The 19141-nt window shown below is 36.3% G+C and overlaps 1 protein-coding gene across 6 annotated transcripts in view; it reads right to left on the bottom strand.

The window, feature by feature from the left end:
• RASA2 (RAS p21 protein activator 2) overlaps nucleotides 1-19141 on the bottom strand; it is a 127159-nt gene that overhangs the window by 34716 nt on the left and 73302 nt on the right. For all 6 annotated transcript variants that reach the window (XR_015154139.1, XM_086373693.1, XM_086373351.1 and 3 more), the window contains 7 exons: nucleotides 17793-17865; nucleotides 14561-14637; nucleotides 12620-12721; nucleotides 5230-5386; nucleotides 3223-3371; nucleotides 1002-1116; nucleotides 436-510 (listed from right to left, as the gene is read on the bottom strand). Coding sequence is in view for 5 of the 6 variants with exons in the window: in XM_086373693.1 (XP_086229819.1) it covers nucleotides 436-510; nucleotides 1002-1116; nucleotides 3223-3371; nucleotides 5230-5386; nucleotides 12620-12721; nucleotides 14561-14637; nucleotides 17793-17865 (748 nt within the window). In the remaining variant the exon portion in view is untranslated. The remainder of the gene's footprint in view (nucleotides 1-435; nucleotides 511-1001; nucleotides 1117-3222; nucleotides 3372-5229; nucleotides 5387-12619; nucleotides 12722-14560; nucleotides 14638-17792; nucleotides 17866-19141) is intronic.

The following is a 19141-nucleotide window of genomic DNA, read 5'->3' as shown; positions in this document are numbered from 1 at the left end:
GGGTTTAAAAAGGTGAACATTAAGATTTTGACTTTTACACATATTCAATACCCTTTATGGAAAAAAATGCAGTGAAAATGAGATATACTAGTCTATCTAGTATTCTAAAGCTTTGCTTCCCTTCTATAAATTCATTCAGTGAAAGGACAATTTTCATCCTGACCTCATTTAATAAGTTAGATTTAGACTAGTTAGATACAAGAGGTGAATGTATAGAAGAAAATTCACAGGAAGCAACAGAGAATAAAACGATACAAAGAGAAATCAGGGAAACAGCATTCTGAAAACTAGACGGAGGCAATGCTGCTAATAGTATGGGCATCCTGTAAGTAAAAGCACTGCTTCCCTCCAAACAGCATTACTACAACACAAGTGAGAGACAGATACACCATTAAGACCAATTTTAACGCAGTTGTAAAGACAGCAAAGGCTTACCTTATTATTTTCTACATTATCTCCCTCTTTCAATTTAATAGGATCAATTTCACAGGATTTTGAGGATTCACATATCTGGAAAACAGGTAATTTTTCATTTAATGCTCTTTTCTAAATAATTTGGAAAAATGAAAAATTCATAGTGGCCAAAAAGTTTTTTTGGTTTTTCAATTAACAGCATAAGGAAACTTTCTGGCCAACCCAATAACTATTATTTTTCTGATCATACAAATTAATTATAAAAATTTAAACTGTAATCAAGTTTAAAACCCTCATCCAGAGATAATGTAATACACCTAAAGAACTATATCAAAAAAACTTTCACATATTTGAAACTCTAGCTACTATAAATCTGGTAAGGAATAAATAATTATGTAGAGTACATTATAATGTGCATTCAACTAAAAATACATTAAAGGAAAAGTAAATCATTTATTTTACTTTAGTGTTCAGCCTTATGTTTTCAGTAATGTATGAATGGATATGTCATTCATATCACCAGATCACTTGATGGAAGACACACTATAAGAATGACAAAATATTACTATCTGAGGTATATTCTGTACCTCATCTAGAATAGGTTTTAATGTTACTTTCAGGTAGTGCCCTCCCACTATTTTCATCATCTCATCCAGGCATCGGGTAGCCAAGGAGTTTCCTCTAAAAATTGTGTTTGCATCTCTGAAATACAAACAGAAACAAGGTAAAACCAAGCGCAATAAACAAAGGCTGTAAAATCAATAACCAGGCATTTGACTTTGACCGTGTATACAATTTTAATAATTTTTACCAACCATTTAAAAGTTTGCTACTCTAAGGATTTTCACACTTATAAAAATCCCTTAACAAAAATATAAAAAAACAAGCTAACAAGAAAAGCAACCTGTATTTGAACTACAAAAGTAGTGTGTGTCTCTAAACAAGTGTTAGACTTGATAGAACGGGAAGCCATCTGATGGCTTTTAATAACACATGTGCATCAGTTCAGTTCAGTCGGTTAGTCGTGTCCAACTCCACAACCCCATGAACTGCAGCACAACAGGCCTCCCTGTCCATCACCAACTCCTGGAGTTCACTCAAACTCATGTCCATCGAGTCGGTGATGCCATCCAGCTATCTCATCCTCTGTTGTCCCCTTCTCCTCCGGCCTCCAATTCCTCCCAGCATCAGAGTCTTTTCCAATGAGTCAACTCTTCCCATGAGGTGGCCAAAGTATTGGAGTTTCAGCTTCAGCATCAGTCCTTCCAAAGAACACCCAGGACTGATCTCTTTGCAGTCCAAGGGACTCTCAAGAGTCTTCTCCAACACCACAGTTCAAAAGCATCCATTCTTCGGCACTCAGCTTTCTTCACAGTCCAACTCTCACATCCATACATGACCACTGGAAAAACCATAGCCTTGACTAGACGGACCTTTGTTGGCAAAGTAATGTCTCTGCTTTTCAATATGCTATCTAGGTTGGTCATAACTTTCCTTCCAAGGAGTAAGTGTCTTTTAATTTCATGGCTGCAATCACCATCTGCAGTGATTCTGGAGCCCAGAAAATAAAGTCTGACACTGTTTCCACTGTTTCCCCATCTATTTCCCATGAAGTGATGGGACCAGATGCCATGATCTTTGTTTCCTGAATGTTGAGCTTTAAGCCAACTTTTTCACTCTCCTCTTTCACTTTCATCAAGAGGCTTTTTAGGTCCTCTTCACTTTCTGCCAAAAGGGTGGTATCATCTGCATATCTGATGTTATTGATATTTCTCCTGGCAATCTTGATTCCAGCTTGTGCTTCTTCCAGTCCAGCGTTTCTCATGATGTACTCTGCATATAAGTTAAATAAGCAGGGTGACAACATACAGCCTTGACGTACTCCTTTTCCTATTTGGAACCAGTCTGTTGTTCCATGTCCAATTCTAACTGTTGCTTCCTGACCTGCATACAGATTTCTCAAGAGGCAGATCAGGTGGTCTGGTATTCCCATCTCTTTCAGAATTTTCCACAGTTTATTGTGATCCACATAGTCAAAGGCTTTGGCATAGTCAATAAAGCAGAAATACATGTTTTTCTGGAACTCTCTTGCTTTTTCCATGATCCAGCGGATGTTGGCAATTTGATCTCTGGTTCCTCTGCCTTTTCTAAAACCAGCTTGAACATCTTGAAGTTCACGGTTCACGTATTGCTGAAGCCTGGCTTGGAGAATTTTGAGCATTACTTTACTAGCGTGTGAGATGAGTGCAATTATGCGGTGGTTCGAGTATTCTTTGGCATTGCTTTTCTTTGGGACTGAAATGAAAACTGACTTTTTCCAGTCCTGTGGCCACTGCTGAGTTTTCCAAATTTGCTGGCACATTGAGTGCGGCACTTTCACAGCATCATCTTTTAGGATTTGAAATAGCTCAACTGGAATTCCATCATCTCCTCTAGCTTTGTTTGTAGTGATGCACATGTGCATATCAGGGTGATATATATATATAATGGATAAGGGGAAAAAAATCTTCTGTCCTGGTGTTTTATTTGTGACACATGAATCATTACAATGACAAAGCAAAGATCAGGAACAGGAAATTTTGACACTAAATGGAAAAAAAAAAACTTCATTACTTGTTAAGTTTACTGTTGGCGGACACTGCTTGTTAACTTAAAGAACTGCCTTTTATTACTTGCTTCGTAGTCCTTTTAGACCTCTCTACAGAAAGGCTGGTCAATATAAAAAAACTGAGACTGTGAAAAATTTTGTTAAATTAAGGCCCAATTTCAGTGGTGCATAATTAACACTTAATAAAATAAAACTCTTACTGTGTTTCCTTCAAGTCTAGTTCCGCCACTGCAGTGGCAAAAGGAACAAGTTTATCATGGTGGAGCAGCAGTCGTACAAGGGGCAAAACAGCATCATTTTTATCTCGACATATTTCACCCAAAATGTAAGCAGCTGAGGCAGATATTGGCTAGAATACAGAAAGGTGGAAAACAAGCACAAAATCAGAGACGCATGATTAAATGTTCAATCACTATCCATTAAAAAGTAATTCAAATATGCTCATTAACTATAATTATTATATAGCATAATATTAAATTTTTTAACTTAAAAAAAAAAACTTTATTTTGTACTGGGGTATAGATGATTAATAAACAATGTGATAGTGTCAGGGGAACAGCAAAGGGACTCAGCCATACATACACCCATTCTCCCTCAAACTCCTCTCCCGTCCAGGCTGGCACATAACATTGACAAAAATAATTTTCTAACTTTTTATCAGAGATGAAATTTGGAGCAGATATTGGTATATAGTACTCTGGTTCAAATAAAACACACAAAAACATACATACGTGTAGAGTATGTGTGTGTATATCTAGACACACATATCAGTTCAGTTGCTCAGTTGTGTCTGACTCTGCGACCCCATGGACTGCAGCATGCTAGGCCTCCCTGTCTATCACCAACTCCTGGAGTCCACCCAAACCCATGTCCATTGAGTCGGTGATGCCATCCAACCATCTCATACTCTGTCATCCCTTTTTCCTACTGCCTTCAATCTTTTCCAGCATCAGGGTCTTATCCAATGAGTCAGTTCTTAGTATCAGGTGGCCAACGTATTGGAGTTTCAGCTTCAACATCAGTCCTTCCAATGAACACTCAGGACTGATCTTTAGGATGGACTGGTTGGATCTCCTTGCAGTCCAAGGGACTCTCAAGAGTCTTCTCCAACACCACAGTTCAAAAGCATCAATTCTTTGGTGCTCAGCTTTCTTCACAGTCCAACTCTCACATCCATACATGACCACAGGAAAAACCACAGCCTTGACTAGATGGACTTTTGTTGGCAAAGTAATGTCTCTGCTTTTGAATATGCTGTCTAGGTTGGTCATAACTTTCCTTCCAAGGACTAAGCGTCTTTTAATTTCATGGCTGTAGTCACCATCCACAGTGATTTTGGAGCCCCCCCAAAATAAAGTCAGCCACTGTTTCCACTGTTTCCCCATCTATTTCCCATGAAGTGACTGGAGTGGAATTGCCTTTCTTTGGGACTGGAATGAAAACTGACCTTTTCCAGTCCTGTGGCCACTGCTGAGTTTCCCAAATTTGCTGACATACTGAGTGCAGCACTTTCACAGCATCATCTTTTAGGATTTGAAATAGCTCAACTGGAATTCCATCGCCTCCACTATCCACTAGCTTTGTTCATAGTGATGCTTCCTAAGGCCCACCTGACTTCACATTCCAGGATGTCTGGCTCTAGGTGAGTGATCACACCATCGTGATTATCTGGGTCATGAAGATCTTTTCTGTATAGTTCTTCTGTGTATTCTTGCCACCTCTTAATATATTCTGCTTCTGTTAGGTCCATACCATTTCTGTCCTTTATTGAGCCCATCTTTGTATGAGATGTTCCCTTGGTATCTCTAATTTTCTTGAAGAGATCTCTAATCTTTCCCATTCTATTGTTTTCCTCTCTTTCTTTGCACTGATCGCTGAAGAAGGCTTTCTTATCTCACATATATATAGTTTTAATAAAATTTGATACTCTGAAATCTTTTTCTCATCATTTATAGAATTATTTTAGCCTTTTCATTTTGGGCTTCACAGGAGGCTCAGTTGGTAAAGAATCTGCCTGCAATGTGGGAGACCTGGGTTTGTTCCCTGGGTTGGGAAGATCCCCTGGAGAATGGAACGGCTACCCACTCCAGTAATGTGGCCTGGAAAATTCCATGGACTTCCCTATAGTCCACAGGGTCACAAAGAGTTGGACACAACTGAGCGACTTTCACTGGACTATTAAGTAATACACAAGATTTTTAAAGTACCTGAACATCTGGTGATTTTAGCAGCAGTGTTTTCAAAGGACCATAGTACTCTGAAGGAAGCACATAGTCTTCTGTATAACATATATTCAATCGAAGGGACCCCAGGTCATCAGTTTTAGATGACTTGTTTCCATTGTCTCTTGGTTGTAGCAAGTACCTAAAGAAAAAATACAATCAATTCTATGCAATGATAATGTGCATCAAAGCTAGAGAGATAATTAAACAGCTAAGCTATAAAAAAGAATCAAAAAAGTCAGTATTTAATGTTAGGATAATTCATTAAATAGCAGAGTATTAATTTTCAGAGGCTAAGTGGTAGCTGTAAATGGAACTAGAAAACTAAAAATAGATTTTTATCCAGGAAACAAAAAAGAAATAGATAGTACAAAAGTCAATATCTCAAAAGGACTGAGTAAGAGTTTGATTAGCCTGCAGGTTAGGAAAAATATTATAAACGATTTAAAATCCAATGTATTATCAAAAATAACTTTTCATTAACTAAATTTAAGAAAGATACATTTGGTTAAAATATATAAGACATACTATAAGAAGATGTAAGTGATCTCATTTTAAAGTAAATCCTATATTGTAAAAATTTGAACTAATTTTTTAAGAGTAAGTGGTTGAAGGTTTATAAAGAGTTTTTTATATTGTTAAAGGATTAGCACTGCAACTATATTGAAAATGATTTCAGCTGCAAAAATTGGATTCACATGAATTTGTAGGATCAAAACCAGAAATCTAAGTTAAAGACTATTTGTCATGGAAATTTAAAAATCATACAAAAGTAAGAAGAGCAGAATACTGAACTTCCATGTACTCATCATCTAACATTATTGATTATCAGTTCAAAGCCATTATTGTTTTAGCCACATCTCTACTCACTCCTCCCATCCCACTTATTATTTTAAAGCAATGTACAGGTGTTTTCTAATTTCATCTATAAATATTTCGGTATATATAACTACATTATCCAGTCAGTATTCAAATTCTCCTGAACTTACTGAACAGTTTTCTAATAGTCTATTCAAATCCAAGTTCACAGACTGTAATTGGTTGATGGATTCAAGCAATTAAGAAATCAGATAATTTATCTATAGAATTTTCCAGTCTTAGGACTATGTTAACTCTATCCCTATGGTATCATTTAACATATTCGTCTGTCTCATTTCCTGTATCCTGGAGTATATTGGATACTGGAGTATATCTAGGGGCTTGGTTAGATTGAATTTGATATTCTGGTAGGAATACATTGATAGTATTGTGTAGTTACACCAGGAGGCAGTGATGTCATTGTTTTCTCCTTTTTGTGATATTTGCAATTATTGATGATCACTGCCAAGAGTCATTAATCTGCACAGGTTTCAAAATGATAACTATAATTCTATCATTCCTCCTTCAATCATTAGCCAGAATGTTTTTTTATAAAGAAGTCAGTAGTTCTGATATTTACTCCTGACATTTACCACTTATGTCCTCCCCTAATACACTAACTTGATTAAAAATAGGAGAGGAGGTTTTAACAGAATACTAGCTTTGAGAAAGATATGATAAAGATAAATGAGAATAGAGAATTAACCAAGCAACATTTAAAAAATGAAGGAATGGTAATATAAGAAGAAATTATATAGAAATTATAGCACTACCCACAAAAAAGGAATTCCTGTTTCAGAAAATCAAGCTTCAGAACTTCTACTCTCTGATTTGAGAAATAATGATGTAAATAATTTGCCTATGGAAATAACTGGAAATAAGCCTGTCAGCAAAGATGACTCTGAAGTGCCTCCAATGGAAGTCTAGGTGGCAGATCCCCATTCTGGCGTGGGCATCACTTTGGTCAATTTCCCACAGTGTAATATGTATGTGTACATACATACACTACACAGTGTCGTGCAGTATGTTCTGTAGCTCTGCAAATTCAGATACCTAGTTCAATCAGCAAATCTAGAAGTGAATCTGAATCACAATGACGGAGCAGAGACCAATATATTTAAAATAGAAGGCCAATTACTAAATTTATGGCAAGAAATACTGCTGACATGCAAACAACATGGGTTCAAACTACACAATTCCTGGAATACACAATCCCCCACGAATACAGAGGGAAGACTGTACCGCATTCGAGTGGCAAAGATACCTGTACTTTATCGTGACTGATGTATTTTATTACGGAAATGTTAATTCACAAAAGTAGGGAGAAGAGTGATACTATTAACAAGCAACACCCTCACCATCAACCCCATGCATTTATCACCTGGCTTAACTATTATCACCATTTTCTACAGTGTTTCATCTAAATCTCTCATTTCAACTAGTACTATTTTTTACCTGTTAACATATAGTTTTTTATGTTTGGTCAATACATTTTTTTACCTACTGGCAAGCTATGTGGAAAGTCAAATTATCTATCAGAAGGTGTGCTGTGGTGACTACAGGGACATAACACAGAGATTTATGGAATTTAATCTCTCAGCTAAGACAACTTTGCCAAGGAAAGAACAATGCTTCTAGAACAGATTGCTCTTACCCCACGACTGGGCTTGAATGGGCAGTACTCACCCATGTTTGCCTCTTTGGGAGCCTTTTTTACTGTTCTAGATTAACTGCCCCTTCTATTCTAACTCCTGTTTTTCATATATGGTAGAATAAGATTACTTGTATTACAGTTAAAACCTGCTTCTGCCTCCCAGGGACTGCATCTACCCACTCTAAACAGTATCCTCACACTCTAATCAGGTTTACAGACTCTATTTTGGTTTGTTCTATAGAAATTATCCTCAGAGTATATTATTCCCTTATCTCCAAATTGCTGGGGGAAGGAATGCCTTATCCCTCTGGTATTCTCATAAAACTACAAAATATCCGCAAAATAGGTCTACAGTCCTAACAGGGAGGGATTCAGGCAGTGATATGACAGTTACTGATTTTTATGTATACACTGTTTTAGGATGCTCAGGAACTCCAGAAGGGCTCTCTCCGGACACTCTTTTTAAACTTGCCTCCTTGGGTTTCTTTGGCAGGAACGGGAAATTCCTATGGACAAAGTATCTCATCCATGTCTACTGGAACAAAATACAGAATTACAAAATTGTCCTACCCATTCCTTGAAAAGATCTTTTTTTTTTTTTTTAAATGAGAAGGGATCACTCACTTGATTTCTTTTTTAATAATATTAAAAGGGACACTCAAATATTTGCTGGCAATTTAAAACAGAGTATTTTTGAGTCTTAAACATACTCAAAAGCATTTAGGTGAAAAGTACTAACTTATTATAGTATACTGGTTAAGAGCACAAACTTTGGAGTCAAAAGAATTTGGTCCAAATTCCAGGTCTGCAACCTTGGGCAAATTGCTCAATCTCTCTGTGCTTGCTTCCTTATCTGTTACATAAGGAGTAAAAATAGTATTTAAATGATTAATCCTTATAAAAACCCTAAGGAGGTTATATAAGTGGAGCACTTAGAATAGTGCTTTGCACATAGTAAATGTGATTTATAAAACATTTATATACATATAACTGTTACCACTTAAAGATGAAAAGTTATTTATATAATTATGTAAATGTGATTAGTTGTTTCAAAATACTGTTACAAAAAGCTCAGTTTCAACCAACTGAAGGATCCCTTGTGAATTAATCAATCTTGTATGAATTAGAGTTAAAGAGAAAAACCTCAAGATTTGTTACATTGAGGGTATCTGGTGTGTCTAAGGTCTAGGGATACAAAAAAAAATCTCAAGTATATTTTTCTTCAGTTTTTAAATGAACTGTTTCAGTTTGAAAGAATAAGGAACAGGAATTAAAAAGAAGTTATTAACTGAAAAGGGCACTCAGTTGCTCACATTTTTTTTTTTTCCAATTTATAGTTGGGCATAAAAGCAATTCTAATGATCTCAAGAGTCAGCCTTTTAAAAGAAAAAAAAAAAAGCATTTGAAAGTTTTAACAAGGCTGTATAATTAAAATTGAGGTATGTAGACAAAGATTACCATTATTTGTGAATAATGCTGCCTAAGCTGGAAAACAACTGTTCAGAGGCAGCTTTTCCAATACGTGAATGTCACTTCTGGTTTCAGAAAGATAATCACTGTCAATGGATTTTTACCAAAGACAGGTGGCAAAACTAGCAAACTAGAAAACCAATTCATCTTAAGTAAATATTAATCCAGTTTTATATTTGTATAAAGTGCTTATGTTGAAAAAAACCCTCCAACCATGTGCTTTATTTCTATTCGAATTTTACTTTCAAAATTAAAAAATTATAACATGAAAAGATCTTTGCATCAATTTCCTTAATGTTCATTTTGGATCATCTAGGAGGAAATGATTGTACCAATATATACAATCACACAAAGGTTTCGCACATATTAAGTTCTCTGACACCAGGTTACTGGTAAAATAAGACAGAACTATATTAGCACTAAGGTTCTCTTCATTTATACCATTTCACACCAATGGAATACTGGTACCAAAGGAAAAAAAAAGATGCAGAAATTCTGTATGTACTGATGCAGAATAATGGTGATGACAGCAGCAATAACTGTAATGATGAGTGTGAGAGATACCCATGGTCACAGCACTTACTTTATGTGAAACCAATTCATCCTCTAGTGTTGGGAGGCAGGTATTAAGTGTACCACCCCCATTCCATAGCCAAAGAAAATAAAAGCATTCAGGTGGAACACCTTGTCAGGGATCAGCCAGGTAGTTAATGACAGAGATGGGATTTGAACCACGGTAGTCTGATTCTAGAATCCATACTCTTAACCACTATAAAAAGTCAACAAATACTTAATGAAGTTCTACTAAACTGCTAACTGAAAAAAAGGTATAGAACATGATACAACATGTGTCCATTCATGTAAAGAAGAGGAAAGATGGACATATCCACATTTGCCTGTATTTACATAAAATATTTCCAGGAACTCAAAACAGGGGCTGCCTCAGAAGAGGTTAGCTGCGGGACAGAGGCAGGAGATAAGATTTTTATCTTCTGAACTGTGAACCATGTGAATGAGTTCTGTTGTTTACATATGTGAAAGTTAAAACTAGCTAATAGCGATAATAACGAGCTAATCCTAACACTTTAACAGAAGTTTCAGAATAAAGAATACACACTATCACTAAGGAACTGACTAGTTAACAAAGGAAAGGGAAAGTAACTGAATCATGTCATAATTTGAGAACAAAATTGAAACCACAAAAGATCAGTTTTCAGGGGACATCCCTGGTGGTCCAGTGGCTAAGACTCCATGTTTCCAATGCAAGGGGCCTGGGTTCCATACTTGATCAGGGAACTAGATCCCACATACCACAGCCAAGATCCAGCACAGCCAAATAGATAAAAATAATAAATATTTTTTTGAAAAAAAAAAATCAGTTTTCAGGAAAAGACTCTAATAGTAAATGCTAAATAGAAATAATGTGGAAAGGGAAAGCAAATGAATACTTCTCAAACAACAGAATTATATTACTGATAATTACTTTCTTTCCTACTATTAAGATTAGAAAAAATACACTTGAAATCCTGAAGGTAAAGCTTTTCTTGAGTTTTCATTTAGTTACTAACAACCCCACAAGGGGACGCTGCAGTTCTACAACTGACAAAGGAGATTGTGTTTTAATCTGACTTAAAAGGAAATTGCATTCACATTTTTATATTTCCTCACGTATAGGGAAGTGTAAATGAACGAGCAGGATGTTTCTATTTCACGCTGCATAAATTTTAACACATACTTCTGGCACGTCACCTTTAACATATTAGTGGCCAAAAATAAATCTATAGGAATAAAATTAATTTCTGTTAGTGCTCATACATCCTGACTTGGTAGTTCGACAAACTGTTGCCAAATTTGGAGGGCCTGTTTGGAGACATCTTATTTAAAATACAGGCTATAATGGCGCATTTCAAGTTCACTTGGAGGAGCCTTGGGAGGCACAACAACTTATCTGTTATTTTGTACCAAGCAGCATGCTATGGACTTCCCTGGTGGGTCAGTGGTAAGTCTGCAATGCAGGAGCCACAGAATCCCTAGGTCAGGAGATCCCCTGGAGGAGGGCATGGGAACCCACTCTAGTATTTTTGCCTGGAGAATCCCATGGACAGAGGAGCCTGGTGGGCTACAGTCCACAGGGTTGCACAGAGTCGGACACGAATGAAGTGACTTGGCACACATGGCGTATCACTTTAAAGACAATGAACTGAGTTCAGAAATTTTCATTTAAAAAAATGTATGCTAACTTTATATAAGGTGGAAGAAGTTCGGCAGGAGGGAATGACAAGCCTTAAATGTTAATAAAAAAAATGACTTTTTTTTTTCTTTTTTTCCCCCCATCTATGGACACGTTTTGGAAGTTACAGCATATAAAACGCCACCATAAAGACTAATCTTAGATCTGCATTAGCAAAAGGTAAAAAATAAAAGAAAAATTTTGAGACTACACAGACAAAACTGAAGAATGCCTGACGGCAGGCACTCAGGAGAGGCAGGATCCTGCAGACAAAGGAGACTGCTGCCCGCAGTAAGAAAACATCGGAACAGTTGGTTTCAAGTCCTCTTCCAGGCAACTGAAGCTGAGCACTAAAAGGGGGCCTCACAAGGCAAATGAGAAAGGCATGTTGTTTTATACTCAGTTGAAACCCAAGTTTAGCATGATGGCTACTGGGCAACCTACTGGAGGGGAGAGGACATACCTGCTCTTATGTGCTGTAGACAGGGGGAAAAAAACAATAGTTTCACACTGATTTTGCTAAGGAAGCTAACATCAGTTTAATGTCTGAACATTAACATGAATTTAAAAGTTAAGAAAAGGTTTAATACTGTAGCCAATACTGAGCCACCAGAACCCCTGAAAAGCTCATTAACTGAATGAGCTCAACATCTAGATCCCAGACATTAAGAAAATAACACCAGAGCCAGTCACAGTACATTTCAATGGGGTTTGGGGAAGAAAAATCACTGGTGAGATTTCATAACAGCTGAATCTCTACAATAAACCCTTTGCTTTCAAACATTCACAATTCCCGTGCCTGTTAATAAAGTTTTTGAACTACATATGTTGATCTGTGATCAAACTTTCTCTCACAAGAGCAACTTTTATGTAATGTTTGAAATGTTCTACATTTTTCCTTCAGAGTTAAGATTAAGTTTTTGAACAGGAAAATATTCCAGACAATTCAGTTCTTTTATCTCAGTACCAGAGGGCAAGTCATAAAACAAAAATAATTGTACTTCTATTTCTGCGACAATAAATTAATGGCCAAATCAGTGTTAATGACTTTGGGCTTATCCATTCAAAACTTAAAATATGCTTAGAAGAACCGTTTATTTGCATAGACAGTGAATGAAAGGGGCTGACCAATGTGTAGTTCACTACAGCATCGGTCTTCTTACCAGGCTTGGTGAGAGGCATCATTTCTTAATACATTCACAGGAACCTTGATTTCACCGAGGAAAACATCTTGGACCAGGTTTCCATTGTTCCACAAGTCGATCCTGAAAATTTTCAAGTTGGCTTGATTTTTTTTGCAAACAATGTGTAAGAGAACAAACATGACCAAATAGCTTCAAACTACTATGATTTGTATTATAGCATTAATTTAAGGTTCTGAGTACTTTTGCCATAAGCACCTTTGCCACAGACATCTTTCCCTCAAGCATTTTTGCCACACACATTTTCACCACATAACTAACTGGTTATAAGGCAATTCTGTCATAAAAAGATAAAGTAAATAAATAAAAGAGAGACATTACAAAAGACACAAACATAAAAAATAAAATTAAAAAGACTTCATTGCAAAATACAAAATTTTAATACATTCAAAAAATGTATAAATTCATGGCAATAATTCATAAATAACTGACTTTATTTTGTGGGCTGTACCTAAACACTTGTCTTCTAAGTCCTTCGTTCACAGTATTTTACACATTGTTTTTATTTTGGCTTATTGATTGGTCTCCTTATTTGGCATTACACTGTTTTGCTAAAATTCCTTCCTTTGTTAAGAGAGGTGTCCATTTCCAAACACTACTTGCTTCTGAGCTTTGTACTGCGTTGGGAAAGCCATCCACACTACTGTTCATTCTTGGCACAGTGTCCCATGTCTATTGACAGATGTTTCCAAGTTCTATGGGAAATGTGGGTTCAACCCTCTGCCTCTGAGGCCCTCAGACTCTCCTCCAATGTGGTGTGTTTCACATAAGAAACCAACTCCTGGGGCAAATCATTGTCACCTGTCTGATCAATAAAGCTATCAATTACATAGATAACTAGAAGAAACACTAATGTAGGTCAACCAGTTGAAACCAAACTGTCAACCAGTTATTTTATTTTTCACAGCGAAGTTGACTTATAGCCAATTAGTTATGTGGTGAAAATGTCTGTGGCAAAGATGTTTACAGTAAAGGTGCTTATGGCAAAGATGCTTACGGTGAAAGTACCAGACAAGTAATTTCACATGCTTAAAAATAAGAGATGTTAGCCATACACCTCACTAGCTAAACTAAGACAGCAGAATACTACAGAAAACTATACTAGTTTTACTTAAAAGCACAGAATTTAACTATCTTAAACAATTTCTTAGTTCCAAAATCTAGGTTTTATTTTAACCTGTAGAAATAAGGACTACAGAATTACATTTTTGAATTTGAGAAAAGAAACCAACACAAGACTATAGTTTCTTTCTCAAAACCAGTTAATATGTAAAGATAGGTGATTTTTAAAAAATACATTACCTGATCATTCCAAACATGTGATTAATACACCCTTCAGATGAACACACTGTTAACACCACACCTATACATGCATTTACAAAACTTTCACCTCCCAAACAGCATAGATATTTAAGACCTAGGAAATAGCACAAACTTCAAACACATGCACCTGATGGGTTATCTTACAAGACTTCTTACCTCACTGAAATTTCTGTTAGACAGCAGATATGTTAAGAAGAATAAAAAAATTATTTCTAAATTGGCTAGTATATAATTACTTTTCTATATATTCTTCGCATCCATTATGTTATGATTTAAAATTTTAAGGAGCAATTAAATTTGGGAAAAACTAAAAATATAAATAGGTAAAAATAAAATGGGTGAAAATAAGGTCATTTTTAAAATAAATACACCTTGACTACTTCTGCAAAGAAATGAGATTTTGAGAAGATAATTTGGATTTAAATTAGAAGATAATTTAAATTTAATGCACATTCCTCTAAGTTTCATTGATGAACTTGCTAAAGAGAATTCTGTTAAGCTTGAGTCATCTTTTTCAGTTAAATTTAGGATTTTTCTTTTGGCACAGAAAACAGCAACTCTAAAATCCAATTCACATACCTAATTTCCAGCTTTTCAATGTCTTCCTCTTCTACCTGGAACTGGGACTTTCTGGTGTAACTACTGGATCTCGTCACCTATAAACAAAAAATTTTAGTAAAAAAGTTTTTAATGTTTTTCCTACACAAACTTTAAAAAACCATCCCTAAAGTGTTTGTGTTTCTTATAAACAGAAGAAAATGCATATGTAATATCTGACCCCAAATCTAAATACACAAACAGCTATGGAAGTAGCAGAGAGAGGTAAAGATAAGGTGGTAAATAAAACATCAAAATCAACTTTACCTCCATACCCTTCCTTATCGATTCAATATGTAGGAACACTGGGTTCTCTGGTTCATATGTATCTGTTGGTGACTCAGAGTAAAAGTGTTCTATTTCAGTGAAACTGCATAAGCTAGGAACTGTTTGAAGACTTTCCCACATTTCTCAAGATAACAATGCCACCCTCACACTTCCTTCTCACATTTTTACTGAAAATATCAAGGCCATTGACAGGAACTTCCTCAACTACTGTCCACCTGAACACGTCCATTCCCATAGAGGCCTGTTTCCTGGATGACTTTTCTCACCCTTTTCTGAATCAGAGGGTGAGATGATCCTCCTCTTTTCTGAGACAGCTCCACCCCCACATGGTATGCAGTAAACACGCAGTCAGCATTCGATCTATTTTAATTGCAGCTTTCTTGACCAGACTGTTCACCTCATTCAAGTCTAAGAAAAATTCTCCCTTTAAATTATGGTTTTCCTATCTCTTTCCTTTCACAGACAAGTATCTCAAAACTGCTACCCATCCTTACAGCCTCCACTTCCTCACCACCCACTCACTACAGTAACTCCTTATAATCTGGCTTCCTCATAGATCATCCTCCTAAAACCCCTCTCTTAATCATCAAGTCTGATGATGAAATTTTGAGTTCTCACCTTCCGTGACCCCTTTATCTGAATGAGTGACCATACAAACATCCTCCATTTTCCCAGAGATATTCTCTTCTCTGAGTTTACCCAGCACGATCCTGGCTACCTTCTGCTCTCCTTGCTTCTACCTCTGCCATTACTTCTTCCTCAGAACATACAAACATGGGTTTTCTCCAGGGTTTTATATTTTATTTTGCTTTAAGCTACACAGGGCTGTATGGTTAACAAAGTGCTTTCATGTTCATTATCTTCTGTGTTCATCAGAACACTGCTCTGAGGCAGGCAGGGCTAGATTTATTATCCTCATCTTGAAAATGAGGAAGCTAAAGTACAGAAATTAAGAAACACATTCAAAGTCAAATATTTAATATGTGGCAGAACTTAGCTGGTTCACTTCTCTCCTTTCTTGCATACCTCTACGCCCTTGGCTTGCTTTCTTGACTCACTGTAAACAATTCTTGAATCTTTATCTACAGTCATCACCCATCTTAGTCATGAAGTTCTTATGGGAGGATTTTACATGTCAGAGCTCAAGCTCATTATGCCCCACACTGAACCACTTGTTTTCCTTCTTAACTTTTCCAGATTTGAAATCATGAGGACAACATCTGACTCCTCCTTTTATCTTTTCTTCTGTAACCAATTTGTTATCTTGCCATTTGTAGTTTCTCATCTTTCTCTTCCGCCCTGTTTCCATATTACTCTCTTGAGTCAGACTCTTCCCCCGCTTTTGCTTTTTCCTTTTTTAAAAAAAACACCTAGACTACAATAGTCTCTTGATCTCTGTTCTCTCTCGCAGCCATCTGGCCAACAGATCATGGTTAATTCTTCTCAAAATACTTCATTACTCTTGTTACCTCTGGGCTCAACAATATTCAATGTCCAATACTCCAACCTGCTCTCAAGGTCTTTCATTAGTTGGTCCTACTTTATCTTTCTAAGCTTAACTCCCTTTATTCCCTTTCAGTCAAATCACTACTTGCTACTCTTTGGACATAACTTTCTATGTCTTTGTTCAAAATATTCCATCTCTAATACTCTTTCCCCTGGCTTAACTCAGTGGCAGCAGAGCTCCCCAGCATCTACTACTGCATTTTACTGCTGCATGTCTGCATGCGTGTGCATGCTTTGGGTCTCTTATTCTAGCTAGAGGACAGAGACTGAACTTTTATCTTTATAATCAACTCAACAAAAGGGCCCTTCGAATGAATGTTTTGAGGCTTGATATGCATGCTTGCATATACCAAACAGGTCAGGTCTTGATTTTCAAAGGACCATCTGCTTATTGCTACATGTTGCCCCTTCTTGGATTTTCTTCAGGCTAGATGTAATAGCCATTTTTAAATACGGAACAACTGAATTAAATAAGTCCTTGGCTGGAAAATGGAAAAATCTCACACTGGTACATTTTCTTTTGTTTTTCTTTTTTCCTTGCCTCCACCCCCACAATTCTTCCTACTTCAATTCTGGCATTTCTTCAACTGTGTTCCTTTATTAAAGCACAGTAATCAGGCATGGCTAGATGTGCCCTCACTCTCTTCACTTCGAAATATCAAAAAAACAAAAAAACCCATGTAAAAAAAAGGAAAAGCACAAAATGTAACTTAAAAAAACCAAAAACAAAACTTTCCTACAGGTTAATTTCAACTGCAACATATCCTATGGGCAGAACACAATCTTTTAGAATAGAGCTTAATTATTTTTGTTTTTTCCTGTCGTTTTCTAATAAGAAAAAGGATTTATTTAACAATGCTCCATAGTAAGGAACTTCAAAGCCCTGTATTTTGGGCAACTTCAAGGCAGCTGAAGTTCTCTATGAAAAAAGCATGTGTCCTTAGAGTGATTTAGCTAATAACAAGGCCTTAATCATATTGTACTTTATAATCTCAAAGCATTTTCCCATTTGAACCTCATAGAAACTCTATGACTTAGGTTGGGATGCTATTGTTCTCTCTGACAAAATTATCCTTTCACAAGAAATTTGAGTCTCTCATGTAGTGATCTGTCCAAACTCAACTGGGACTAGAACCCAGATCTAACAAGTGGATGTTGTACTTATTTCACTAATGGCTTTCAAGCAGTATTCTGCCAAAGAGTCCTGGGGGGCTGGATAAGGTGGGGTTCTGTGTGAAGTGGGGTGTGATACCACGGCTGACTGAAGAACGGGTGTGGTCCTAGACCTCCCCCTCCTCAAATTAATCAGACTCTGCCTTCGTTTTATGCACTGGGCCTCCACTGTGTCACACCATGAACCCACAGTTTTCAGGGAAAAAATGCTTAGTTGTATTAACATTTAAATAAAACAAAAAGTTACCTCAAAATAAAAGATTTCATTAAACTGCGGATTGCTTGTTTTCTTCTTTACTTTTGTCTTCTTTTGGTCATTCCTGTTCCAATGTGGTAGAGTTTTACCTTGTAGAACTTAACAGTACACAATTATAAAACATGCTATTTCCAACCAGGGAGCCAGGCCTCTTTCTGTTTAACTGTTAGGATGATTCAGGGAAGGCAGTAGCTTTAAACATTACTTGAGGGGAAAAACTGATGTGTCTCTAAAAACTCAAACCAAAGAAGATACAAATTTTGTATATGTGATATATGCCAAGATTTTATTATTCCATGGCTATATTAGATTGACTGCCAAGTTTCCTTCAGGGGTTTTTAAATAACACGTTCCATTATATAAGCAACTCAAATAAATAGCAGAAGGAAGACAATGAGATTCAAATACCTTATTCTATGTTGAAAAATACCCCAGGAACACATTTAACTCAGTTTACCTCTTGGACTTTGGCTACAATGTGGCTTTTTTTTTTAAAAACTTTTTACTTTGAAATAATTAGAGATGCAGAGGAGGCTGCAAAGAAATGTACAGGGAAGTCCCATGGAGACTTTGACCAGCTCCCCAACAGTAACATCCTCCACAACCATAGCACAGTATCAAAACCAATAGTGACTTTTTAAAACAAACTCAGATGCTAAACAGTTTCTATCTGTACATTACTAAGCATTTACACTAAGGAATCTGTTGGGCACTGATTATAAACAAGAACAAAAACCAAGAACAATTCCACTAAACACTTGAAACATGGAGAACTAAATCCCTTTGACAGCATGAATATTATACAACTGAGTATCTGCTTTTAAATTTAAAACCATCTTACTAATAATAGGATACTATTGCTTGAGACCCAGTAAGTACCAGGCATGGTGCTTTACATACCATAGGGACAAATACATTTTTCAAAGTGACTTACTGGTTATTTTCTTAAAAATAAGATACATAGTGAGTTTGGGGCTGGGAAGAAGCAGTACATGTATGTATGTATGCGTATGTATATATATATATGTTTCTGTGTGGCACTATTATGCTCTTTGTTTCTTGATTCTAAGCCTTCAAGTTGTAGACAAATTTCAACTAGTCAGGCTCTGAAAGAAACCATAATGAAATTATAAAATAGAAAATACTAAAAATTGCTATAGATGTTCTATAAATTATTGTTAAGTAATTTAAATCAATGATACAGTGTGCATCACCATGTTCTGGAATTCTCTCTGAACAGCACAGATGGCACAAGCAGAAAAGGTATTTTTAGTCCTGAGTTGCTTTCTAGATAAAAATATTGAAACTTCCTTGCTATTTTGAGCTAACATTTCTTAAAA

This window comes from Bos grunniens, chromosome 1 (genome assembly GCF_055505025.1).
Source record: "Bos grunniens cultivar Pamir isolate PY7600 chromosome 1, Bosgru_T2T1.0, whole genome shotgun sequence".
In the NCBI taxonomy this organism is placed as follows: Eukaryota; Metazoa; Chordata; class Mammalia; order Artiodactyla; family Bovidae; genus Bos; species Bos grunniens.
This window is presented reverse-complemented; position numbering and strand designations above follow the sequence as displayed.